General features: G+C 36.6%; 5 protein-coding genes across 12 annotated transcripts; 2 read left to right on the forward strand and 3 right to left on the reverse strand.

Moving 5' to 3' along the window:
• Positions 1-2,514: 2,514 nt before the first annotated feature.
• Positions 2,515-5,071, forward strand: LOC140775076 (uncharacterized). The gene is made up of 3 exons (XM_073118325.1): positions 2,515-3,410; positions 3,732-4,079; positions 4,173-5,071. The coding sequence occupies exons 1-3, from the start codon at positions 2,925-2,927 to the stop codon at positions 4,791-4,793; spliced, it is 1,455 nt and encodes a 484-aa protein (XP_072974426.1). The 5' UTR covers positions 2,515-2,924; the 3' UTR covers positions 4,794-5,071.
• A 3,305-nt stretch (positions 5,072-8,376) lies between these two features.
• Positions 8,377-12,009, reverse strand: LOC140774204 (large ribosomal subunit protein mL43-like). Of its 4 annotated transcripts, XR_012106567.1 has the most exons (5): positions 11,811-11,975; positions 11,408-11,533; positions 9,779-9,897; positions 8,899-9,125; positions 8,377-8,816 (listed from the first exon to the last, which is right to left on the reverse strand). XR_012106567.1 is itself a non-coding variant. In XM_073117101.1 (4 exons), exons 2-4 carry the CDS (start codon positions 11,485-11,487, stop codon positions 8,953-8,955), a joined length of 372 nt encoding a protein of 123 aa, XP_072973202.1. In that variant the 5' UTR covers positions 11,488-11,533; positions 11,905-12,009; the 3' UTR covers positions 8,377-8,952. The 4 variants fall into 4 exon arrangements, 3 of the variants coding, with proteins under 3 accessions (XP_072973202.1, XP_072973201.1, XP_072973203.1); XM_073117101.1 differs by having other exon boundaries at positions 8,377-9,125; positions 11,905-12,009; XM_073117100.1 differs by having other exon boundaries at positions 8,377-9,125; positions 11,811-11,974.
• Positions 12,010-12,412: 403 nt separating this feature from the next.
• Positions 12,413-16,513, forward strand: LOC140774745 (uncharacterized). Of its 3 annotated transcripts, XM_073117843.1 has the most exons (5): positions 12,641-12,769; positions 14,072-14,138; positions 14,395-14,623; positions 15,864-15,988; positions 16,080-16,513. In XM_073117843.1, the coding sequence occupies exons 1-5, from the start codon at positions 12,756-12,758 to the stop codon at positions 16,179-16,181; spliced, it is 537 nt and encodes a 178-aa protein (XP_072973944.1). In that variant the 5' UTR covers positions 12,641-12,755; the 3' UTR covers positions 16,182-16,513. The 3 variants fall into 3 exon arrangements, with proteins under 3 accessions (XP_072973943.1, XP_072973941.1, XP_072973944.1); XM_073117842.1 differs by lacking the exon at positions 14,072-14,138 and having other exon boundaries at positions 12,413-12,769; positions 16,063-16,505; XM_073117840.1 differs by lacking the exon at positions 14,072-14,138 and having other exon boundaries at positions 12,413-12,769; positions 16,080-16,496.
• An 817-nt stretch (positions 16,514-17,330) lies between these two features.
• Positions 17,331-19,519, reverse strand: LOC140774746 (uncharacterized). Of its 3 annotated transcripts, XM_073117845.1 has the most exons (4): positions 19,304-19,519; positions 18,343-18,570; positions 17,790-18,270; positions 17,331-17,457 (listed from the first exon to the last, which is right to left on the reverse strand). In XM_073117845.1, exons 2-3 carry the CDS (start codon positions 18,418-18,420, stop codon positions 17,809-17,811), a joined length of 540 nt encoding a protein of 179 aa, XP_072973946.1. In that variant the 5' UTR covers positions 18,421-18,570; positions 19,304-19,519; the 3' UTR covers positions 17,331-17,457; positions 17,790-17,808. The 3 variants fall into 3 exon arrangements, with proteins under 3 accessions (XP_072973946.1, XP_072973947.1, XP_072973945.1); XM_073117846.1 differs by lacking the exon at positions 17,331-17,457 and having other exon boundaries at positions 17,527-18,264; XM_073117844.1 differs by lacking the exon at positions 17,331-17,457 and having other exon boundaries at positions 17,527-18,270.
• A 4,351-nt stretch (positions 19,520-23,870) lies between these two features.
• On the reverse strand, positions 23,871-26,066 carry LOC140773972 (uncharacterized). Its single transcript, XM_073116773.1, has 4 exons — positions 25,976-26,066; positions 25,766-25,893; positions 24,321-24,446; positions 23,871-24,225 (listed from the first exon to the last, which is right to left on the reverse strand). The coding sequence occupies exons 1-4, from the start codon at positions 26,006-26,008 to the stop codon at positions 24,045-24,047; spliced, it is 468 nt and encodes a 155-aa protein (XP_072972874.1). The 5' UTR covers positions 26,009-26,066; the 3' UTR covers positions 23,871-24,044.
• Between the last annotated feature and the right edge of the window lie 792 nt (positions 26,067-26,858).

The following is a 26,858-nucleotide window of genomic DNA, read 5'->3' on the forward strand; positions in this document are numbered from 1 at the left end:
ATATTTATTTATTTATTTTTCGGTTGATATATAAATATATGTCTAAAAAATTGGACACCATACTTAAGACTTTCTTCATTAATTTATTCTTCTATTTCTCTTAATTTAATTGAGATCATAGAGCTAAGAGATTAGTTTATACGTGGACTTATAATTTACCCCATGCTTTGGCAGGATTTCTACTTACTTTTATGTACTTTAACGCTCTTATAATCTCAATAATAATTATTATATATTGATGCAGATGAAACAACGTCAAGTTTAGATTAAAAAAACTAATTATTGTAGATTGATTTAGACACCGCATGGAAGTTAACTACTTAAATTAAGAATACGATTAGATAAGATAAAATCAAGCTAAATTACGTGAAAGTAAACCATAATTTATCTATCTTTAGTTATTTTTTACAAGAATTACCTTGTTGGATATCAAAACTAATACAACATCTATTCGTTCATGGGGGGCATCCAATAAGACTAAATCTTCACAAGATCTAGAGATTAGATGTGAGTTGGTACGGAAATACTCCTACCAACTTTGCTCATTAACTTCAAAGCAACCCTCACTAATTAGCTGCTCCTCCTACCAAACTACCACTGCATTTTTTTTCTTCTTTCTTTTCTTTTTTATTTATTTTTTATCATTCGCACTCTACCATATAAAAGATATATGCGTTTAATTTTATCCTAACAATATCTAACAAAATAAAAAGTATTTTGTATTTTTATCATATTCAAGAGTATTAAGGTTATTTTACATATAGAATAAATTTTAACTTATTTAAATGATAATTGACTGTTAAGAAAAACGGCGATAGAGTGTAGTGTAAAATGTAGAAATTGAGTGATATGAATTGTTTTGCGAGTAGTTAGTAAGGATGTTGGCAAGGATGACGAGATTCGATATGTGAAAATGGAAGTATAGAACTAATAATAGAGATGTTAAATCTCAGATAGAAAGAAGGGGAAAGAAAATGACGTTGGCTTAACGACGTCAACCTTGGATTGAAAAAGAAGACAGTGAAAGAGAGAGAGATAAGAAAAAACTTTCCTTGATGATCTCAAGTGTAGCTGCTACCCTCGGTGATATAGAGGCCAACTAGAAATTTAAAAATATTTAAATTAAACCTAATACAAAAATACCTTGATGTTGGGTAGCTCCATTTGAACGGATCTTGTGAGCATTTGAACGCCCCAATCTTAGAGTGCAGAATATGTAAGAAAAGCTCCTAGCAAACATTCAAACACTTCAGCTTGACATACATCCAATATTGCAAATAAAGGTTCCAAAGATAACTAGCTTAGTGTCCGATGAAGTGGTTCACTCCAATCGTGGAATAATAAATAATTCATATGGCACGATAAAAGATAAAACTAAAGTTATTTTTAAATAAATTTTCTTATATACTTGGATATTTTTTGGTCTATGAATAAAAAAATAAGAGAGAGAGAAGGGTTATAGGTTGGTGTGTGTTTAAAATACTGTGATAGGTGGGTCAACAGCATAGTGGGAGACAAATAAGATGCCATCATCATACTACGTCTTCCATCACTCCAACAATATTCACTTTCACTACAAATAACGGCATCAAGAGTAATTCCATTTCTACTAATTATCTATTAAATTCTTTATTCAAAAAATCATACGTGAGTATGATGCGATTAATTTTAGGTTTTATTTTTATTTTTATTAAAGAGAAAAGAAAGAAAAAAAAAGGAGAGAGGGTAAAATGGTCATTTAACGTTTATTGTAATTATCGCATAGTAATATTATCCTTACTAAATGGATGGCCGTGATTTAGTTGAATACAAACAAGCTTCATTTATTACTCTCATATCCTTGTCACGAGATTCTCGCTCCTTGTCTCTTCGGGCATATTTAAGCTTCCCCAGCCGTCCGATTAAAAATTGAAGGTCGTGATGCTCGCGTTCTAAATCGAGCTCTCGTTTTATTTATTTATTTTTGGTTCCACGCGAATTATTTACTAGTCTTAATTAGCTAAAGGATAATCTAATCCGTAATCATTCACGTGCTACACCAGTGGGCCCTTACGCCGTCGGCTTTCCGTCACGATAGTCCTGGTCAAAGCTCTGAACGAACCTTCTCTTAACGGCGCCGTTAGTTTGGCGCCGAACACATGGCTTTGCCATACACGACAAGCCACGTGGCTGTTGACCGTTGCATGACTACTTGCATCATCCTCCCACAGCCCCCCCCGGCCGCTACGCTCACCGCAGGTAAGATCACAGCCGAGCACAGTGGGAGTACAAAGTAGGAATCTCCTGCTCCGTTACGTGGTGAAGATGGGTTAGCTCCACTGGGAGGTGTTAGTACGCAACTCCGCGCTGCCTCTTATAAGAAGGGGGAGAAAAGGAAAAGGAGGAAAAAAAAAAAAAGAAAAAGAAAAAAAATTCTCCGGGAGAGGCGCTTGTCGTATCTAATCTGTTCCATTCTCTATTACTTTTTTCTCATTAACACCCTCGCTTTAGTAATAAATTATTAATATCCCCATCCCAACAACATCTCTCTAAAACGGTCTCCTTTGCTACCTTTTCCTTTGTTCTTTTTTGTGTTCCCACTTCCCACCATCCCCTCACACACACACACACCCAGTGCTCAGTTTTGGTCTCTGAGATCTCTCTCTCTCTCTCTCTCTCTCTCTCTCTCTCTCTCTCTCTCTCTCTCTCTCTCCTATCTTCCATTCTTCTATCCAACCACCCTAGAGAAGAAAAAATTACAAATTAGTCCCTCCCCTGCATTCCCCCTGTCTGCGGAGCTACTAAGAAAATTCCATCTAAGCCCATTTGAGTAAAGTTCATATCAGACCACTCCGTGAGCTTTTCTAAGCTTTGAAGGAGTTGCCATTCTTCGTCTCTACTGTCCTCAGTTGCCATTAGAGCTGCGTGGTCTTGCTCACTTGGGTATGGAGAAGAAGCAGGGGTTCTTCTCGGCGTTAAAGGAGGAGGTCATAAGAGGGTTGTCTCCGGCGAGGTCGAGGGCGAAGAGCCCGGCAAAGAACGAGTCTTTCCGCCTCCCGCGGCGGCGGAAGGGTAGCCATGGTAGGAACCAGTCTCTAGCCAACATCCAGGAGGCGTTGATCTCGAGATCCGGGAGCCTTCGTCCTCTTGGGGAAGCGTTGGCGCCGCTCATGGAGGGGCCCGACCCGGACGCCGGAGGGGACGGCCGATGGGTCGCCGGGGACGGCCGGAAGGAAGGATGGGGCCACTGGGTCCGTGGGCAGCTCTCACGCGCGCCGTCCGTGTCCGGTGCTGGCGACGGCGGCGCCTCGTCGTCTTGCCGCCGCTCCGATCTCCGCCTCTTGCTTGGGGTCATGGGGGCTCCCCTGGCCCCCATTCACGTGTGCCACGGGGATCCACTTCCTCATCTAAGCATCAAGGATACCCCCATTGTGAGATCCATTTCTCCTTTTTTTTAAGCTCCTTTGTCGTCAAGATCTTTTGTTGGTTCGTTCAAGATGCGATTTTGATGTATTATTTTACCCCTCTCGATGTTTCTCTGATTGTTAAAGATGTGATTTTTATGCATTTTGTGTTCCACATTGGATGTTTCTCTACGTACATTACCCCATGATTCAACTGGACCTGGCTATGATTTAGATGCAAGTTTCGATTTTGATGCATTCATTCGTTGTGCACATTGATATTTCGGTATTTGAACTGCGTACGATCCAGCCATTCTTTTCTCAAGATCTTTGGTTAAATGTTGGTAGGAGACCTCGTCGGCGCAGTACATCCTGCAGCAGTACACGGCGGCTTCGGGTGGCCTTAAGTTGCAGAGCTCGATCCGCAACGCCTACGCCATGGGCAAGGTGAGGATGGTGGCCTCCGAGTTCGAGACGGCGACGAAGGTCGTCAAGAACCGCGGCTCCTCCCGCTCCGTCGAGTCCGGCGGCTTCGTCCTCTGGCAGATGGCCCCCGACAAGTGGTACGTCGAGCTCGCCGTCGGCGGCAGCAAGGTCCACGCCGGCTCCAACGGCAAGCTCGTGTGGCGCCACACCCCCTGGCTCGGCACTCACGCCGCCAAGGGCCCCGTTCGACCCCTCCGCCGCGCTCTCCAGGTATATCCCAAATCCTTCCGCCGTTACTAATACCATTGGATTGCTTGAGAACTGCCGTTAGATTTGACCAACTTTTTCCAACTATTCGTCCAGGGTCTCGATCCATTGACCACCGCAAGCATGTTCGCCAACGCGCGCTGCATCGGGGAGAAGAAGGTCAATGGCGAGGATTGCTTCATCCTCAAGCTCTCCGCCGACCCCCAAACGCTCAAATCTCGCAGCGAGGGCCCCGCCGAGATCATCCGCCACGTGCTCTTCGGCTACTTCAGCCAGCGCACGGGGCTGCTCGTCCACATCGAGGACTCCCACCTCACCCGCATCCAATCCAACGCCGGGGGCGACGCCGTCTACTGGGAGACCACCATCAACTCCTTCCTCGACGATTACCGCCCGGTCGAAGGGGTCATGATCGCCCACGCCGGCCGCTCCGTGGTGACCCTCTTCCGGTTCGGGGAAATGGCCATGAGCCACACCAAGACGCGGATGGAGGAGGCCTGGACCATCGAGGAGGTGGCCTTCAACGTCCCTGGCCTATCCATGGATTGCTTCATCCCTCCCGCCGACATAAGGTGCGGGTCGATCAGCGAGACCTCCGAGCTGCCTCACGGCGACCGGGCGAAGGCCGGGGCGATCCACCGGGCGAGGGTTGCGGCGGTGGAGAAGCCACAGGATTCCGCCGACAGTAATAAGATCATATGGAGGGTTGAAGTCTAAATGTTTGATAAATTGCCGCAATGGTAACTTGTTCATACAAGTCTGTCAATCTAATTAACTGACTACTCTCAGTATGTAATGTAGGTTGTTAGTAGAGAGGGGGGGACAGAGCCCCTTGTCATACTCTGAAAGCAGAGAAGAAGATGAGATACTGGTAGATGGATTGGTTGGTTTTAGGGGTGTATAAAGGAGAGTGCTTTCTTCTCTCCTTGTCTTATTTTCCTATGTTATACTTCCCTATTATAAATGCTAGAAGAACTCCACCCTTGTGTTTGCTATCTTTCAAAATCTTTGCATCAATTTGATCAATAGTTTCTCTTTGTTTTTCTTTTTGGTCTTTTGGGTGACATTGTAGCATCTTCCTGGAGGTGGGGGACCAGAAGCTGAGAGAGTGTAGGAAGGAGGGAGAGAGGGGGGGAAGTGTTGGCATCTGTGCAGGGCCTTATATTTTTACCTTTATTGACCAAAGTACCAGCCCAAGTCCTCTTCCCCTCCTCCTGCAATTAGGTTGGACCAGGGGCATGTGAAACATCATTGTTACAGCTAAGAGGCATGGGAGTCTGAAGCATCATTGTATTTTTATTTTTATTTTCACTCAGGTTACAGCCATTGTTTATTTATCTCTGTTATTCCTGTATTCAGGGCAGTCAATCTCATTGATGACCAGTAACTAGTTAGTAGTCATTTCTTTTACCATTTACTCAGTGGGAGGTAATGTGAGTCTGGGAAAAAGATTTTGAGTTGTTTAATGAAATGAAAGAAAATGGCACCCCTCATGCAAAGGAGGTTTGTCTCATCTTTTCTAGTGCATGAGAATCATGCCAATTAGGGTTTTACTTCTTGTCTAGCTGCTCTTCAGTTATCTCCCTTTGTTTGTGTGAGGGAATCAAGCTTTACACATTGAAAGCAGTGTTAAGTTCCAGTTGATCAAAAGTATGAACTAAAGAAAGCAGGTTAACGAGCTCCATCATCTGTGCCATATCACGATCATACTCTATAACCTACATCAACCCTCTCTCGAATATAAGACCTAAATACGCTTCATCTTACGCATCACATCTATCTATGCGATCGCAAGCAGCTTAAGAATGACTATAAATCAAAAGAGAGAGAAGAGAGGAAAAGAAAAGAGTGACTTACATATATATGAGGCTTTAGACTGTAGGCTTTGGCCTTTAATTAGCTTCCTCCTATAGAGTGCCTGAATGAGAAAACCACTGCCTTGATGATGGCATGCACCTAGTTCCCATGATTGCAAACCTTTAATGATAACTACAAAGGTAAGAAGAATCCATCTTTATGCACCATGGAAGATTTTGGAGATCACCTGGGGACCTTTTGAAGTGAAACAAATTAATGCAACCTAGAAATAGACTCAATAAACTTTCACAAACTTCTCTCTGCTTATTTATTTATCTCATGGTGAACCCACTTTATGTCCTTATACAAAGGCTCTAGCTACTGCACTATATGTATGTATATATATATATATATATATTTATATAATATAGACTTAGTTATTGAGGAATGGGTGATCAAAGACATCACTATGTGAGACATTTGAGCTTGGCTTCTCCACCACTTCAGAGTTTCTAAGCCAGTAGGCTTGTGGAAAAGAGGAAGCACCAATTGGTACATCTTCCATCACCCATTCATGGCCCTTGGGGTAGTAGATCCCTGTCCTTGGATGAGGTACCCATGGAGTGGAGTTTGCCACTCTCCCATGGCTCCTCTTCACTTCATCAATTTGATCCTTGCCATGGATGAACTCTTGGTAACTGTGGTTCAAGCTCTGCTTCTTTCTCCCTCCTCTGTGCAGTATTCATGGAGACATAGAGATGCGAAGTTATAACAATTATGCAGACTAAAGTTTATTGGAAGGAGAAGAAGACATAAGATGATTAATATATATACCCCAACAGTGTAGTTGATTTCCCCAGCACTCTTCTATTCATTATTGAAGTCCAAAAAGCACTTTGATTGTAGCCTTGAGATGTATCAACTTGTAGTTGTTCTTGCGTCAGGTAGGAATAGGATTGTTATGTCCTGGCCAACCCCTAATATATAGCATGAGCCAGCTCTAAGATTCACTTGTTAGATTACAAGTTAATCCAAAATCTTAAATTAGTTTAGTAATGCATTAACAATGTACCTTAACAAATGTAAGTAAAGGTTATAAAGAGAATTTGTGAGATTTGAATTTAAAGCCTCGATGCTTAATGCATCGCTGCTAGCGATTATGCTAGATAACCAGTTAACCGAAAAGCTTAAATTAGTAGATAGAAGACCAACATTGCCCCTCTGACACCTTATCACACTAAAGAAATCATTTAGTAATTGGAACCATAAGCTGGATTAGAGTATAATTTTAACATCCCAGGCATCTATTTCAGTAGGAAGAGATGGCAGGGAATCAAATTCTCTTGTTGAAATGAGCATAGATGCTCTGAAACCTCGTTCCCAGTAACAATCTCTACACCTACGGTGCACACTTAAAGCAGCATTTGGATTGCTTTTTTCCTTTCCCTCATAGTAAACGAGGGTGACAACTTCCATCGATGGAAGGCATCCAAATAATGTCAAGCTCTCTCATCTTGGATTTGTCAGCCTGTTAGGAATGGATAGCACTCGCGGATATTATTCTCATCGTATCACTCTAATTTCTAGGGCGGTCAAACTAATCTAGCTGGCTCGAGCTCGGCTCGAAAGCTTAGTAAATAGCTAAATAATTCGATAAGAACTATTAATTTCTTTCTCCTAATTGAACGGTTGAAATTAAATGATACCAATAAAATTAACCGGAAGTACCGGTCACTTTTCTAAATTATAAGGATAAATTAGTAATATTTTATTTCTCTCTTAGCTATCCATTTTTTATAAAAAATAAAATAATAATAAATTGGTAGAAGTTGACGGTCCTATTATTATTAAGGAAACAATTATAAGAATAAATAATAAGAAAATACTTAAATTCTATTTTTTTTATCAATTAATCAAGTCACATATGTAACCCTTTAATTTAATTTATCAGAGGATGAAACTTATTTTCAATAACTAATTGGTTAGTATGGAATCATTGCTCTAGTAAATAACTATATATATATATATAATAATAATAATAATAAGTAACATTCAATTTAATAATTATTTGAAATAGGCTTGGATTTGCTTATTAAACAGTTTGAATATAGGCTGGGAATTGAAATTAATAAATTCAAGCTTGATCTTTAGCCTTGGCTTAAACTAATCTCAAGCCAAGTGGAGCAATGTTTGGCTCGATTACACCCCTGCCACTAATCACTATCTTATTCTCTGACAAAGCCTATCACAAGTTAGTGTATGTGGAATTGTACTTGAGTCGGTTCTTTTGGTCTGTGGTAAGATCTTTTATAATAGTTATGTTTTTTGGCTTAGAGTGCAAAGAAGAGGTTATTGATTTAATTGGATTGCCAACCAAGTTGGTTGGATTTTTCCCTTTTTCTTTTGTCTTTTAGAGTATTTGTGCATAAGATTCGAAGACATGAGAGTTGAATGTTGAGTCACCCAGTTTCCTTTTCTTTAGCTGGTAAAGTAAGAGAGAATATTATTTCCACATGATCATCTCACACAACACCCTGCAGAGATGTTTCATGTTTCGGAATATTAGCAATCAGCTTCAATTCCACTCAAGCTGGGTTAAACTCAAGAAATAAAAAAAAAATATAAGCAGGCCCAAAATTTGGGGTTCGATTGTTTTCATAGCTCTCCCAACACCAGAGCTTTAATCAAAGATGAAAGCAAAATAAGCTTGCTGTTTGCCTCAACATATGCGCGATAATAACAATCCAACTAGATTTGGGTAAGAGGATTCCAAATCTTGCATTCTGTCATCATTTAAGCTCCCCAAAGCTTGTTACAGTTAACCAATAAGTTCATTACAATCGCATAACCGTGAGCCCAAAGCACCAAAGAATAGCTCAGAAAGGTCAGCCAGCCGATTCCGCAAAGCAGGTTGAAGATAGCAAAGTATCATGAGGTGAGCACCTGAGGAGGTTCAGTTAGCTGCTGCAATGGTTAGAGTACAGCAGATGAGGCTAAGGCTTGAAAAAGAAGTGTCTGCGGGAACCTTGTGCTTCTGTTTCAGTGAACAGTTTGTCGGAATGGATATCTGACAGCACATTCAGAACTTGAGTGCAGTTGTCCATGTCCCTTGGGCACGAGGGTGTTTAGTGACATGCCTTGTCCTCAGCTTCACTACCTTCCTTCCCAGAGCATTGCTTAGCCTGGTTGCATGCAAAAGTATGTCTTCTGGTGTTAAGTTCTTCACGCAGACCACCCGCTCGTTATGATTTTCTGCAATTGAGAAAAAAAATCTCATCTTGATCAAACAATAATAGAAGTGATAATGCTTCCATTCCCTTTATTGCAAGCAACAAAGAATTAAAAGTTCATATTAGCTAACTGAACGACAAAATATTGACATGCAAAGCCTGAAAGGCTGAAACAGAATGGAAAGCACAAAAAACAATTCAACAGATAGAAATATTTTCTGGTCTTCTATTTTTATGGGTGAAGAATATCAATTTCACAAGCTCAACATTTGTAAGATTACAAATTAATGGAGTTATCTCAAAGCAGCCAATATATGAACGTGATAAAAAATTTGTTTAGCATGAGAACAATCTACCAGCAATTTTGCTTGTCTTATTTCCTTCATAAACCAAGGTTTCCAAAATTTGCTGTCTGCAGTCAATATCCACCCAGTAAATTAGTCAGATAGTAATTGAAAAACTAAGTCATATTCACCTTCAAAAATGTCCTGAGTTGTGAAATTCGACTTGACACTGATTAGTAACAACTACTAAGCAGCTAGTGGAGGATTCTTAAACAAGAACCGCAGCCTTCTTAAGTCATTAAAGGTTTTGCAAGAAAACAAGTGCTTAAATGATAAGCTTTCCAAGCTATAACCCTATAATATATGAAAGGAACAAAGAAAGAGATCTTACTGTAAAAGCCCTTTAAGTGAGGATGCTGACCCCGAATGAGTTCTGCAACAACCTCTAGCTGTAGATTCTTTGCCTTATATGCTGGTACATGAGTTTCCATGAAAGCCCTGTTATATAAGCTGTAAGCATCTAAGTATCTATAGAATGTTCATTTTTTATACAAGATATTAGCCATAACCCTTATATAGTTTATAGCAAGTCATACACAATAAGAAGCATGAAGCCACAAACATCACTTAACTGCTTACTACAGCATGCACTGCATACAAGCTATTGTAGTGTCTATAAATTGGTGAAATTAGACAAGAACTTTGTAAGATCATTGATCTATTGTTAGTGTGTTTCACAGTTCTGAAGTTCATTGTCATAGTTAATGGAGAATCATAAGAATAAGCAAATCAATATTTTTACCACCATGTGATCAACAAGTTGCAGAATAAGGTTTACTTGATTCAACATCACACACCGTTGTTGTAATTTGTGGCCCATATATTTTTTTTTTCTGAAGCCTGAATAATGGATCATCCTTAGAACAATCAGAATGATATTTATGTTACTAACATATACTGTCGTAGTGAAATTGGCGTAATCTAAAGAAAATCACCACGGTTCATGACTCTTCGCGTTCAATCTTACACTAACACAATAGTACTATTTACTTTAGTTTGCAAGAGAGAGAGAGAGAGAAGTAGATCCAACAATGTAAACATCCTCAATTGAGTGAAGAGCAAAAGGATGACATTTATAAGTCAGACCTGCTAAACTACATGCAGTAATCAGGTATAGGTAAGGAAGATAACTACAGGTTAATTATTAAATCTGGTTACCTAGACTAGGACAATTTTAACTTTGGCACTTCATTCAGTGAGTCATAAGAGCTATATTATCTTTAGACATCCCATTCAAAATCTTGGCTACTAAGAGCCAGTGTTAGTGTATAAAAGCCAAGTAACCATACCTCACAACATATGATGACTTGAGATGAGAGACGAGAGTTGAGGATGAAGAAACCATTAAGCATAGCTCAATTAATTCCCTTTCAAGTGGTTAAATTTGTAAACTGGGAAAATGGGAGAGTATAAAGTAAAAAATAATTGAATATATAGACCATCCGTATGGACAGAATGGATGGATCTTTTTGCAAATAACCCAAAAAATTGATTTGATCATTGAATGAATCCAAAGGAGGAGTTTTCTTTCCTCCAGAAAGTAAAATGTAGGTGAATATTTACAAAATCCCAAAAGACAATTGTTTTTTTAAAAATAGGATTTTCAGTTAGTTCTCGTGAGATAATGATAATGGGAACAATGTCAGAAAAATACTAAGGTGACTACTGTAACCTCCAGCAACGCCTTTTACTATGCCTTCTACATATCACCTCCGCAGCTGAGTGTGTGATTCAATTAATGATACCATTCATTAAAATCTGACAAGTACATGGATGTTTAATCAGCTGTTTTGACATGTATACCAACTTATTTATAATGAAAGTACAGCTCAAACACATAAAAATTTGATTGCCCTTCAAAAATTAAGATTATATATAAATTTTAAGAAGCAATTCTTCCTGGATGGATAGACATTCATGATTTGTAAGTCCGTTTACTTAGAAAGTATAGAAGATATACCTGATTCCCCTGCTGCTTCCTCCCCAGTCACAATAGCTTACTACCAGCTTTTGAAGTTGCCAAACACCTCTCAATGCCATCCCAAGGGTCAAAACATACAATGGAAGAAGGTAAATAAAATCGACTCTGCACAACAGAAAAGAATTTAAACAACTTTGCAACAGAGATGAAATGCAAATAAATTGGAACTACTAAACCAATTGCTTCTACCACAAAGTAGTAACTTGACCAGCAAAGCAAACACTGTTCTCCAATTTATCTCACATTTTCCGCATCGATAACAATTCAAAAGATTCCGTAAAACTTGTCGATTTAGGAAAAGAAACACTTTTTTCACCCCCTTCAGATAGATGGAACATAAAAAGAAAAGAACTGAAATCGAAGGACGAAGTGGAGAACATACGATGGCAATGGTGGGCGACATAAGCAACCACTAACACCACCAAGCTGACGCGAAGAGATCAAAGATTACGAGAAGTTCCAGGAGAAATCTTTACCTGGTTGTGAGAGAGAAGGGGAAGAAGTTCCAGGAGAGGAAGAGGAGGAGAGGTGAGGCCGACTCCACCACTAAACCCAATTCCCAGGGGAATAGCAAGAGAGAGTTTGGATGCGCACTCAACCCGCCCGAATCCGAACGGATACGGGTTTAGGGTTTCTATGTGGGTTTTTACTGGATCTTTTGCGTTTATGCCCCTCAAAAGTCCCCTATTTGCACGTTGAAAATATAAAAGGGTCCCCATCTTGATCGGCAGGATGCTTGATAAAAATATAAATACTCTTATAATAAAATGCATAGTATTTTTCATAATATTATATGCTATAATGATACATGAACATATATTTAGATGAATATATAACAATATAGAGATAAATTGAGCCATGATTTATATTTTCTAAGTATAAGAAAGGACATCAATTCCGGATCTACGTGAGAACGATCCGAATCCAATATCCAAACCGATATTCCCCTCCACTTCACGTCCTCATAGAGCGTAGATAGAGGGAGAGAAGCAAAGAAAGAACAGAGAATTAAGACGAGCCATGAGGGGCGGCGGCGAGAGAGCGCGAGCTCTCCTCCTCCACCATTCCCTTCGCGCTCGCCTTTCCAATCCCTTCCCGCCGTACCAAGAAACCTACATCCGATCCCATCTCCTCTCCTCAAAGTCCAAGAACCCCTCCTCCTCATCCATTTACTCCTCTTCGATTTGTTCTTCTTCTTCTTCTTCTTCTTCTACTACTACTACTTCTAGTACCAGGAATGGGCTCGTCGGGTGGTACCTCCGCATGATCGAATCGCGGCCCGTGCTCACCAAGAGCCTCACCGCCGGGGCCATCTTTACGGCTGCAGATGTCTCGTGCCAGGTTCGTTCTATTGTTATAAATCCCGTCTTTCTTGTAAATGTTGGATTTTTATCGGGGAATTGGACTTCCTAGGCAATTGGAACGGTGGTTTCTGAGTCTGCTACTTGTGTTAGGGTTTAATTGAATAGGTATGGATTACGCCGCGTTTGTTTGTTGATACTTCATCTATTGCATTCCGTAAACCGTATATCACCATCTTATTTTATATATTCTCCATGTAGCTTACGAATGCTGAGGCTGGGATAAGGTTGTATCCATCATGTAGGGTACGCCATTGTTATTAGCGCCAGAAAGTGAATTCGAAATTGTTTGTCTTATTGGACTCATGTTTGTATCTTGCTTGGACCAAATCTGACCCTTTTATATACCTAGAAAGAGAAATCTGAATTGCCAATTCGATGCTATTGACTTGTATAAGAATATTATTTTGTCCTGGATCAAGCTGGATCATAGATGGCCAACAAATAGTTATGCTGAATTAATGCAGAAAAATAATGAATGTACACCTGTTTTATTTTCCATCAATGTTGATTATACTTTCGATTATCTTTATCTGAGCAATTTGAGGATTTCTTTGGGAGGATTGGAGGTTGGTATTTTAGATTGCAAGACTCGATATCATAGAACCAAGTCAACTTCATTAGGTTGGTATTTCTAGAGGATTTCTTCTTAGTTATATGCCAGATGCATTTGTAATTGTAGTGGAATCAGACAATGCTTGATCTTCTTCGGAGTTGTTCTTGTCAGAATGTGAAATATTTTACTGCTGTGGGTGTAGTAGGATCTGGATTATCAATAATAAATCATCTGATGGATTAAAAAAAGAAGTTCTATTTGTTTATTAAATGGATTGGAGGTGGTCTGTAATCACAATATCCAATTATAAATGGATTTTTGAAGCTCTGATGTTTTTGGGACATAGACAATACAAAGACATAAGCACATGTGCCTATCTATCTTTCTAGAGAGTTCATATATATATATATATATATATATATATATATATATATATATATGTATGCATGTATATAATATTCTTGTTCAAGGCTATAATATCTTTTCATGTATATTTTTTTGTTTACTAATTATATCCCTTAGAGTTTCTTTTATGTTTGTCTTACTTTTGGCTTCTTTCTACAGGGATATCTTTCAGTTTTATTCTACTACATTTCTTCATTCTTATGAATTTTATCAGATAGTATAATTTGATGTAGTTGTACATGTATATTGCAAAGATAGAAACTTTGCACATTAAATTAGTTGAGTTTGTTTCTATTTGACCTGGTCCAATATCTGGTACAGATTTGTACTAAATCTGGATCTGCTGACTATCAAATGGACTATATATAGATCAGGAAATTACATACTGGTATGACTTTCAGTATCTAAGCTGAATTTCAACAAGTCTGAGTAGTGATTTCTCTGTTGTGAAGATGCTGCATATGCAAAAGTGCTCAAATAGCAAATTAAGTCTAAGTTATACTTACAGTGAATGCCATTTAGCTAGAAATAGAAATTTGATGCATGGTCCGCACTTCCCTATTTCTTTTGAACTGAAAATATTAAAAACTGGTGTTTCTCCACATGAACTTTCTCCTCTCTGACTATGGTATATTTCTTATCAGATGATCACATTTGGGCCTGATGATCCTCTTGATTTAATAAGAACACTGCGTATGGCTGGTTATGGGATGCTGATTTCAGGACCTTCATTGCATCTATGGTTTAATTTTGTGTCGAAAATTCTTCCAAAACGGGATGTAATCACTACCTTTAAGAAGATGTTTCTTGGGCAAGCTGTTTATGGGCCTATAATTAACATAGTTTTCTTCTCACTAAATGCAGCAGTTCAAGGTAATATCTGTTTCCTGCACTGCAACATAAGCAGACTGAGACTTCACATGAACTAATTAGAGAAAATAATAATGTCATACTGATAGTTTCACACGGTTAACTCTATTAGAATTTTGCATTTAGCATGAACAACTTTTACAACAGACAAGCTTTTACACAAGTCTTTAGGGGCAGCTAGCTGTATCTATATGAATAAAACTATTTTCAGTAGAGAAAATGAACATGCTAAACATTCAGCCCCCTCTTCCCGTTATTTTCCCTAACAGAGGAAAACAAGCTAATGGCCTAACAGTTGAGTGTGCTATTTCTACACAGAATTGCATCTAAAATTTTGGGTTTTCTGGAACTTGCTATATTACCTATTTACATTCAAGTCTTTCAATTTTGTAGAATCTTTGATTTTGCTCATAAAAGTTATGTAGCTTTTGAGCTAATCACTGTTATTGCAAATAACGTTACCATGCAAAGAAGAACGTAAGGGAAAACAATGGTCTAGTTGTTCTATGTTCTTCACTGACTACATGAGTACACTCGTTGGTATTTAGCAACAAATAGCCAATACATGGAAGTGCTGGTGAACAATTGGTTTGGTTTTTAGTGATATAGGATTTCATAAGAAAATATGTGGACTCAACAAGTTGCATCTTTTTAGTGCATTTATGAAATTGATGATTTGGGTTATGCTTTTATATTGAGTCTTGAAAAATTTGCACCATAGAATATGTCAGATTCTTTTGCCTTTCATTTGCTAAGCCGTTGTGTAATTTTTGTTGAACTATCATAAAAAGTGATTATACTATGTAGAATCAGTAGATGTATGTGAAATTTTGCACTCTGTTTGCTCACCATATAGAAGGGGGAAGAAAGATTAATTAGGTGGGATTTTATTGGTGCTTAAGTGTATCCAATATTATGTTTAATTGAGGTGTATCCAATGACTACTTTGGATAAAGTTGAAAAAGTTCTTTTTCCATCAAATTCCGAATATAGAAAATTGTGAAAAGGAGAATTGTTGGAGACGTTTGGTTTATTGCCTCTACTTATCCACTATAGAAAATGAGAGGCCGGATAGAAACCCCTAGATTTTTCTAGGTTGAACAAAATTTATGCATTGATAAGCTCCTCTTATTGGCTTTTCCAAATGGCAATTATGCGCTTTAATATGTCAGCAATATATATATATATATATTGCTTTTTCTTTTTTTGCACGCATTAGTTTCTTATTTGGTATCAACATTAGGTGAAACAATTGCTGAAATCATTGCCAGATTGAAGAGGGATTTGATACCGGCACTGAAAAGTGGGCTTATGTACTGGCCTGTGTGTGACTTTGTCACTTTCAAATTTATTCCCATCCGTCTACAGGTAAAATCTGATGTTCTTTTCAATATCGAGTGATCTGCCTTTATCAATTTTAACACTTATTACTATTGGTTAAGACAAATTTTCCTTCCAGCCACTAGTGAGCAATTCATTCTCATTTCTTTGGACCATTTACATCACCTACATGGCAAGCTTAGCAAAACCAAGTCTGGAAAAGATCACAGATGATGATTGACTCCATTGGACTGAATAATCGCCCCACCATTTGAATCGCATACATGGCAGCTTTACAGAAACCAAGTGCTGGAAGGAGCACAACTCAATGGCTTCATGTGACCAAATTATCAACCAAGTGACCTCTAACAATACAAGTAGCAGCATTGACTTGACTTTGTATTCATTTTCTGGAGAAGTTGAATTTTTCTACAGGTCAAGAATGTCACAATAGTATCTGTTTTTCATTTTATAAATTCTCAAGAATCTAAGCACCTTTATTGTTTGGACTACCCTATCAAGTTCTATCAAAATCAAATGAGCAATGAGGAACCAGTTGATGAATTCCTGCTTTATGTTTATGGAGTACGACATGTTCTTTCTTGAAATAAATATCTGACTGGCAAGGTATTTCAATATAAGGCCATAATGAAACTTAAACTTAAGCTGATACAGTTATCTTCATCATCTTTCCTGTTGATTGATTGCAAATAAAGTAGCTCCATTTAGAAGTTTATAAGTGCACTAGTGCCTCTTCTTTTTTGTTATTATCAATGATGCTTGCTTTTGCTTTTGACTCTAAGGATCTTAGAGGTAACTCAAAAGAGCTGTCTGGAGGATAAATAGAAGGAAGTGATGATTCTTGATAGTTGATATATCTTATGATTATGGTTGAAGACTAACACCAGTCACTTGGTCAGTGAAAGGAACCAGCTAACCTGATAAGAATATTTGTGATGACTAATGGGGTCTAAAACCAGTTTAAAATATGTCAAACACTATGAAATAATTGAAGTTGTTCTTACTGCTTAGATTTACTCTTTATTACTCTTATTTGTTTTATCTTTATTGTTTTAATGGAATCACTAGCGGCAATTCATGAGATTGCAGAAATTTCACTAATATTTTCTTTTTCCTGAATAGACATTTTTTTTATATTTTGGATAAGAAGTGGGCTTGGTCCAGTTATATTTATTAGGGAGAATGTGCAACTCTGTTCAGGTCTTCATGTCTAAGAAGCCTTTGGAGCCTACACATTGCTGCAATATTTGAACATAATAATGAGAAGTTTGTTCTAGAGTCAGATTTACAGATTTGTCAGCAATAAGTTGATCCTGATGGAAAAGTATAATTGAGAAGATACAATGCCTATTCAGGAGAACCCCTCGGACTCCCGTATATGTTTTGACTCCTTTTCTTCCTCCTCTCGTTGTAAGTATTAGGGCTTTTGCCCTGTTTTTTAAGAGAAGATTTACTCCTTTTGTCTGTCTCTGTGTGAATGGTGCCTTTTTAATCCCCTGTAAGTAATGTTAAAATATTTTTCAAAGTTCTTACATATAGAGAAAGAGGAGAAAAAAGAGAGAGAGAGATAGTTAGGCTACAGACTTTACATTAAAGTTTGTTAAAGTTTTAACCCCTTTTTAGCCAATTGAATGTGCATTTGGAAACACTAATCCCAAGATAGAGAGAGAAAGTAAGTTCTAATTTTCTTCTCGAGACTGAGATTTAGAATTCCAAAACTGTAAGTCGCTAAAGAAATGCTAAATATTTTTCTAAATATTTGACATTTAATTTGTAGTCTTTTATATATAAAGACTTGTGCCAAATTGATCCGCACAACTTGGCATACCTCCTATCCAAGAACTTTATCATGTCATGTTCATACTTAAACTTTGGTGGAGCCAAGGAGGATGTTTTAGTCCATCTTGTGTCATGCCCTCATTAATATCAAAGCTGTGCAACTTGAGACCACCTGATTCAGTTGAAGATGAAGAAAAGCTTGTTCCAGATTCTGAACTAAATGAAGTCTCTTGCTTCCTCTTTTGAATTATGCTGCTTCCAGTTGCTAGTGTTAGCTTTAATTCATTCTCTTCATCTACTCTATCATCTTTTCCAATACACTTTTCTGCTGGGAGTTCAAGATCAAGTCTCCCATGAGGCCTCCTCTTGTCTGAGTAATTATAACATGGTTGATTCAAAACTGTATCATTCTCTGCATTCCATGTTCCAACGTTGGTTTCGGTGTTTGTAGATGCCTGCTGCCTCTTGCCATTCAACATATCACTCATTAGTAGCCTCTGAACGCGGTAAAGACGGTGGAGTTCCTGCACCTAAAGTTAGCATGCAAAAAATTACCAGAATTTTGAGCAACTTAGACATGATGAAACATCTCTGATACTTACCTGCTGACGGAATGTTTCTTCATGCTTTAACATTCCCATCTTCATGTATTCCTTGTTGTAGTTTAGATATCTCTCCATTTTTTCTTAAATCAATCCAGATTGATCTGCAGTCGATGTTATATTGTATACTGGAATAGAGGAAATATTCACTTGATCGCATTCATCTACCTCTTCTTATGTGTATTTTTGATGTCCATAAGATTCTTTTACCTCCTTTGGTCCCTTAACCTGCATCATGTATTCAGATTATAGGTCATTGATATATGATCAATACTGGTATAGTGAACAAATGACAATGATGATAGTATAGTCTGGATGAGTTAAAAGACCAATTTATGGTGGAGAATGGATGCCTACATCAAACATCTTCCCTTGACATCATAACTAGAAATTTTTGATACAAAAGATTATACTAGATATCAGGTTGGCTGGTATGTGCCATGATACTCTTCACTTGCTAAAATTTTTTGATATAGAAAGATCTCATCATTTATGATCTGGGGAAAGATGCAGGAACTATTGGTTGATCTAAAACAATAAATCAGATGTAAAAAATTAGCAAGTTTGTCTGCTGACAGCAAATTTATGGAGATAGTCAGAAGTCTAAGCAAGCAGTTCCCGAAGAGAATAATTTTGGATTACACATAGTAAGAGACATCTTAAATGGGGATCTTTGGTGTCAGAATACGTTCATGGGTAGAATCAACCACAACAAACTCTGTTAACAAGCTATAAGACATGGTTGACTTGGACAAATGATTTCATATTACCCATGGATCTCCATGTAATTTTAAGGAAACCTACTTCCTCATGCTGCAGTTTTCACAGTTCATGAGTACATGCTTATGAGCTGAAGTTTTCGGTAAAAGCTCTCATGGCACATTAGAGAGCAAAACATAGAGAAAATTCTGAAAGATTACTCAGGAAAGGAATAAAGAGAAGATCTATAACTTTTACTCACCTGGGGAGAGATTCTAAGATGAGTTCTATGCTATGAGAAATCAGAAGCTAGAGCTGCAACTTTGAGGAGTTGCTCTCTCCTGAGAGAGATCCACACTTAGGCCAAGCTCTATATGGGAAAAGCAACAAAGTTCTATGTAGCAGAATAAGAATTTAAGATATTCTTCACATACTGTCACAAGAATATCTTGATGGGTAGCTTGCCAAACAAATCCAGTTCCTTGCCTAATGCAGTTCAGTTAGTGAAAGATTCTTCAGACAGTGCCAAGAAAGGACAATACTAATTAAAGAAGGCCCACTTGATTATATAATCACTTAAAAAGAATTATGGAGCACTATTTCAGAGTCATGAAACAGACAGCTAATGTTGCAATATTAATATACTATATCTTCTCTGGATTTATATGATCATTGCCAGTTGTCTCTGATATTATATATTCATATATGTGCATGTTTATATATTCTTATGATGAACTGTTATAAAGGTGTATATATATTGTGGGAGAGTAGTGAGTCCTCCTATGTGGCCACTTTATGATGTTATTAGTATTTGTTTTTTTTCTTTTATGTTGAGAAAGTGATGTTATTAGTATTCTGAAAAAGGTTTATAAGATCCATTTGTTTCTCTTTATTCCAATGATTGATGGTGTTACATGTGGTCCTATTTTAGAACTCTCTGTCACACAAACTCTGTATATGCATACAAATTCTCTCTATTGCTCCTTATTTGCTCTGGATTAAACTTTGCAGGAAAGCTTAAGCTCTCGCATGTGAATGTAAAGACATAAGCTACTATAAAAGCTTAAGCTATTAGGTGAGAGTTTTCTGTTAGTATCTTCTAACGTGGAACTAAACTCTTGCATGGTATTCAACATACTTATAAATATATTTAGTTCTTAGTTTGTTCATCATCTTTACTTTTATGTTCTGCTTAATTCTCTCTTATTTTTGAGTCTATTTCTGATAATGGTTGATAGTCCCAACCAATCTTAATGGATCGCACTGTATATTATCTTGACTTTGGAGGATACCATGAATTTAGACTCATCCCATAACATGTGTCTCATGCAGCTCATCATGTCTATAATTTATTTGCTAGATTTGTCATCCATGTGTTACAGCATATTTTTATCTGCAAGTGATATGGGAGAAGATTAGAGAGGCATTGATCTTTTATATTAAGCTATTATGGTTGTTATTGATGCACCCATGCTTGTCTCTTAAAAGTCCAACTTTTGGGTTAACATTAACTAATCATGTGGTGTGCTCTCGCATCTTTTTTGGTAGAAAGGCATACCTAAAGTATTTTTCATATGGTACTTGATCAAAAGGATTAGGATAAGAAAGGTTTTCTTCAAAGACATAATTACACTAAGATGCTCTAAACTCTCATCTTTTTATTTTGGTATAAATTGACCATCTAAATTATGTAAAATCTCTCACTTCCTTGGTGGTGTTAATGAAAAACATCAAGCCCTCGTTACTTTTCGAATGGGAATAGCTTAATTCTAGAATAAACCTCTTTATTATGGTATAGTAACTAAATAATAACTTACTTTATTCTAGTAACTAATAATAACTCATAAGTATTATTTTGCCCCTGGATCGGATAACAGTTAACTACACATCGCTTCGGTTATAATTGAGATTCTTCCTCTTTTTCATTTATCTATTCTCTTAAATGCCGATCATCTTAGCTACAATTGAGATGACTTCTCTCTCCTCTATCTCTTCTTTTAAATATTATTTATTTCACATACCATTGAGATTTCATCTTTATTTTGAACTAGTAAATTCCGCAATAAGAAAAATAAAAATATTAAGTCTGCTTTCTTTTTTTCACAGTGCGAGCCCTCGCATTATACAATAGTGCACGGTTATTTTATAGAGTACGAGATTATTTCTCCGTAGTGCATGCTTAAACTACGCATTACTCCGTTGTGCATACTTAAACCACGCATTACTCTATAGTGTGGTTATTTTACATAGAGTATGGGGTTATTTCTCCGTAGTACGGACTTATAACCCCGTATTACCCTCACAATGTATGACTATTTTTTTAGTACATGATTATTTTACATAGAGTGCATGATTACTTTTCGGATTGCAGACTTATAACTCTGTATTACCCTACATCGTCTCCTTATTTTCTTGTAGTACATGATTGTTTTACATAAAGTGTTGGGTTATTTCTTCACGGTGCAGACTTATAACTCCACATTATCCTGACGTGCATTCTTATTTCATTATAGTATATGATTATTTCACATAGAGTGCGAAGTTATTTCTTCTAGGTGTGGACTTATAATCCCGCGTTATCTTGCAGTGCATAGTTATTTTCTTATAGTGCCAGTATACAAAGTATTTTAAGTCTGCAATTATGATAACAAAAAGTTTTATAAGTTTAGATAAATATATATTACTACTACTACTACTTTACATCTAATTAAGAATATTTTTATCATTTGGTATAAAACATCCAAATTTCCAATATAAATTTATTATTCTCTCATATTTTAATATTAATTTTATGTCACATTAAATATAATTGTTACTTATTATACTAATATTGAACTAAATATTAAAATAGTTTATACTAGTATTAATTCTCTTCTACTGGTATTAAAAAATTAGAACAGTAATTACTATGCTAGCCTTTTCTTTTTTTTAAAAGCACAATCCAATGTTTGCTTTACTCTGAACTTTCATTTCTTTTTTCTTTCTCTAAAAGAAGGGTAAAATAGTGTTTTGAAGGTCTAAAATTGATTAGATAACACTAACATCATTTTTCAACATAAAAATCTCAGGGATAACTAACAATAAAAGCATTTCAGAGGTTTTTTATAATACAAACAGTTAACATGTCATACAATACAAGTAAGAGGGTCTATATGACAATGAGCAACAGTTCAAGAGGTTTTACTTGTAGTTATTTATGTTTTTAATTGATTCAGTTGAGCTTGTAGACAAACTTTGGTAATGTAAATAATATTGTGCTAATGAACTGATCCTAATTCATTATAGAATTAATCACTACTAAGCTTTTCTTCCAACAAGTTGAGAAACTTCACATTCCTTGTGCCTTTTCTTTGTCCTCATGAAGAAATGGAAGTCAGATTTGGCTGAAAATAAATTATCTCCATCAACCATGAGGAACAGGAACAAGTAGTGGTGCTCTGCAGTGTGTATCAGGTGGTGAGGGGTTCACAAAGTCAAGTGGCAACTTTTGTAGGCTTTGTGGGTCCAACTCTATCTTTAGTCCTTATCAGAAGAAGGAATCAGATGAGGGGAATTGCATCATTTGGTACATTGAAGAGATGGCCAAAGGGTAGTTTTCAAAAGTATTTTGTCTTCTTTGGTTTTAGATTTTTAAAAATTATCTCTTCTCTCTCTTTTATCACCCACCTGCATTATTTTATACAGAAAAGTCTTTGCTCAATTTTTTCACCAGTCTCCTTTTTTCTTACCATCCATCTATCTTATTTTTTATTCAAATATACATATATATATATATATATATATATATATATATATATATATAAGAGAATGCCAATTTACTGTATGATGGTAAATATAGATGTTACTATATAGCCACTTTATGTCACATCAAAATATTTTTATAAATTTATAAAGACAAAAGCAAAAAGTCTTTTGTTATATTTTTTACTTTAACTTTATATCTAATCAAATATAATTATTGCAGAACTATTTTAATTTATAATTAAGTTTAGAGTGAGGTGATCTTTGGTTCCTTGTTATGAGGAATAATATATTGGAATTGAGTAAATCACCATCAAGAGATAAGGAGGAACTTGGAGATGATGCTGACACTGCCTTGACATTTTGCAACTTGATGAAGTTTCTCAGGGAGATTACAATGACACTGACACTCAAAATATTTTAGTTTGAAAGAATAGGATTTGATCTCTTGACTTAGGCATAGGATTATGCTTAAATTTGATAATTAGGCACTATGAGTACATAAAAAGATTTACTACAATGGCAAGAAACCCATGGGATTCTTCAACATGACTAACCTAGCCTAACAGTACAAATACTAAAAAGTTAATATAATTATATGGCATTAATTAAGTATGATTTACCTTTTATAGTATCTCAGAGGTGAAGATGTTTAGGGTTTAGAGAATTTTTTTTAATATAAGACCCTATATTTAGGGAATGTTCTGTTACATGTTAATCTATGATTCGAACTATATCAATTCAAGACCATGGACAAGTCCTGTCCAAGAATTTAACATCAGAATGTTCTTTCCTCATCTTATCTTAAAAGACAGAAAAATGTCATTCAGAAATAGTGAAATATAGGATTCAAACTGTACTTCATATGCAAAGTTTCTAAAAATTTGGCCCCAATCAACAAGCTCATCTAACTTTTGGAGGAAAAAGAGTTAAAGAAGAAGAATCCTCTCAAAAAAGTATTCCAAAAGTTAGATGAGCTTGTCGGTTGGGGCCCAACAACGCAAGCCCAAGTTGATAATTCTAGTGTCACCTCTGGCATTTCTCAGTTTAGAAAGACAGAGAGTAAAGAGAATGAACTCAATTTGCAAATATTTCCTACAATACACTAAATTGTAAAAGGCTTCCCTTAAGCATCTTGTTTAGGTCTATTGTTCAAGCTGAAATCAGAGGTCACAGAAGTATTTAAGCATTGTTCTCGTCGTTAGATTAAAGAGTATTAATCATAGACAGGATCCAGTCACTCCTGGATGATATACAAAAACTTAGGAGCTTGCTGAGGAACCCGCATTTTGAGGACAACAGGACGGCAGGTCACCGACAGACCTAAACGGTGGCCTCTGTCCAAACTTCAAGAGGTGAGCAATTTCATACACTGGTTGCAATTGTTGAATCATCTGAACATCTAGATATGATTCGCATGCGAAACACCAGACCGACAAATCACTGTCAACAGTTTTATTAACAGAAAGGTGTAAGGAAAGATAACGATATTGTTTTAAAAAGAAGAATAGCATAGAAAAGAATCCAAGCAGTTGTACCTGAAGCTGAGAGAAATACAGTGCCCAGTTTCTTGATGATGATTGAGCATATGTTTGTTGACAAATCGGCTGCATAGGACATCTTTGCAGCTCAAACATAGCCAGTTCTCAGTAGGGTTCTGGCATCTGAAATGTAGAGCAATTTTGGAAGCATGATAGACCTTTGAAGAGTCAGTGTCAAGTCTAGCATGCAAATACTTTCTTGATCGTGATTGTTATTGTAGACTTAAGTGTTCGCTTGAGTAGAAATATATAGTTCACTTCTTTTAACGCCAACGGTCAAAGATGATAACAAAAATAGAGCTTGATAAACTTAACAGTATAGCCTTCCAAGAGTAAACTTTTCTTGACCAGATAGTCTATTTATATCTCAAAATGTAAGACCAAGAATACAATGAAAATTATTTACATGGCACATCAGTCACACAACATTATTCTTTTTGTTCCTGTCCAGAATGAAATATAACAGACATAACTATCTAGATATTAATCAAGTTCTTATGATAGAAAAAAGAACGATAAGGTAAACATAATCCAACAAACAGATCAGGAACCACTAGAAATTTAATTAATTATATAAGCAGAGAAAGGCAGCTCATGCGAGAAAGGGACATTGATTAATGGAAACATACCTAACAGAGAATGTGATACTTCCCAAATTGTAAGAAAGTAGAAGAGTTAACCCATAGAGATGCATACCCTATATTATGTATAATTTTTTTTTTCATGGGAAGTGTATAAGATTGTGATGACCTCAACTTTCACAAAATATTACTCTTTAGCAAGGAAAGCGGAAATTCTTGAGCAAGTGCATATGAACATATGAAGTTAAAGAAAATTTTCCACTTCTCTCTCTATAGTTGCACAATATTCTCTAAAGTTTATTCATGAGATGTTGATCCACAACTAATGGTGCTGCAGAACATATATGATCCTCAAGTTTTGCCTCTTAAAGATCCATCTGCAAACCAAAATATCCTAATTTTACTAATCTGAACTTCTCCAACAGGTCCATAGCCTGATGTCGAAGTGCTTCTTTTGAAGATGGTCCCAATTCTAATTCATATGCCATGAAATTGTTCTTCATCACCCTCTGTACTATATTAAACAAAAAAAGAAGACCATGGAAGACTCTACTTTCCACCATCAACTGTCTCCAAAATAAATACCAATTTCTATTCCATCTTAATTCTTCTCCGATTTCCTCTCTCCAATACCTGATTCATGCATAATGGATTATAATCCATATTTACTAATCCTTTCCTGTAACACAGATTTACAGATTATGCGTAAAATTCAAAGAACACAAGATGCCCTAACCATCAAAATCTAATCTTTTGACCTGAAATCAGCGAATCTCGACTCAAAATTCCATCTTTGATTTGCTTTTCAAAGGAGGGCAAGGATATCTAGAAACTAGGATTAGATAAGGATAAAAAGCTAACCTAGAGCAAGGGGAATTGGAATGAGGGATATGGGTGAGGTCGGGGCACAAGGAAGGGAGATGGTCGCAGGACGTTCGAGCTTCCACCCAACCCGATTCGGCTCCATAGGAATCCTCAAAGTCCTCCACCTGAGAAGCGTCAAAGAGATATAGACTCTATATGTTGGATGTAGAGAGGAAGAAGGCAGAAACGAGGGTTGGATTCTGTTACCGATTGAAACGAAGAGCCGCTCCCGTTCGCCATTAATGGGCGACTCGAGTTCGAATACCAGGGTTTAACAAAATGGATTCTAAGTCTATATCTAAACTATCTTAGGCGAAGAAGAAATTAATAGTATAAAATATAGTATTTATGCTCAGAATTATTTTACTGTATGTAATTTAAAAAATTTAAATCACTCTATGCATTTATAATCAAAGTGAGACTACTAATTTTTCTATTAAATTTAATCGAGTTCCATGACTATTTTAATAATTTAGCTATATTATTTCAAAATTTATATTTTTTAACAAACATAATAAAGACTGGTTTAACAAAAGAACTAATAGTTTCACTTTAGTCATAAGTATAAGAACTGATTCGAGACTTTTTAAAGTATACAGTGGCAGAGCAATTTTGGGCATAAGTACGTAGGAGTTAAAAATATATTTAATCTAAAAGTATAAATACCACGTTTATCTACTAGCTTTTTTTGAGTAACCGGTGAGCTAATATGATATTAGAATAAATATTCCATCTATTATTTTAAAAATAAAAGTCTTTATACTATTTAAAACGAATCCACATTTATTATCTGTTTCTTAGTTTCTCAACTAGCGACTATGTCTAACCTAAGGTTAAGGTAGTGATTTATGTTGAGTCTCACATATTCATGAAAGAAGTTATGGATTCGATTCTCTCATAAATATTAGAGTTGATATGTAGATCGACATGTTTTCCGCCTCATTTGTACGGAGAGAATATAAGAGAAGAGAGAAAATGGGAAATAAGAGAAATATAGTGTTTTTTTCTCTCTCTCTTTAGGATAGAAACTAAGATGAGTTGATATGCACATCTGCATTTGTTTATATACCTGTATGCTTTAGACCTTTCT

This window comes from Typha angustifolia, chromosome 13 (assembly GCF_048772165.1).
Source record: "Typha angustifolia cultivar Huaian chromosome 13, ASM4877216v1, whole genome shotgun sequence".
Lineage (NCBI taxonomy): Eukaryota > Viridiplantae > Streptophyta > Magnoliopsida > Poales > Typhaceae > Typha > Typha angustifolia.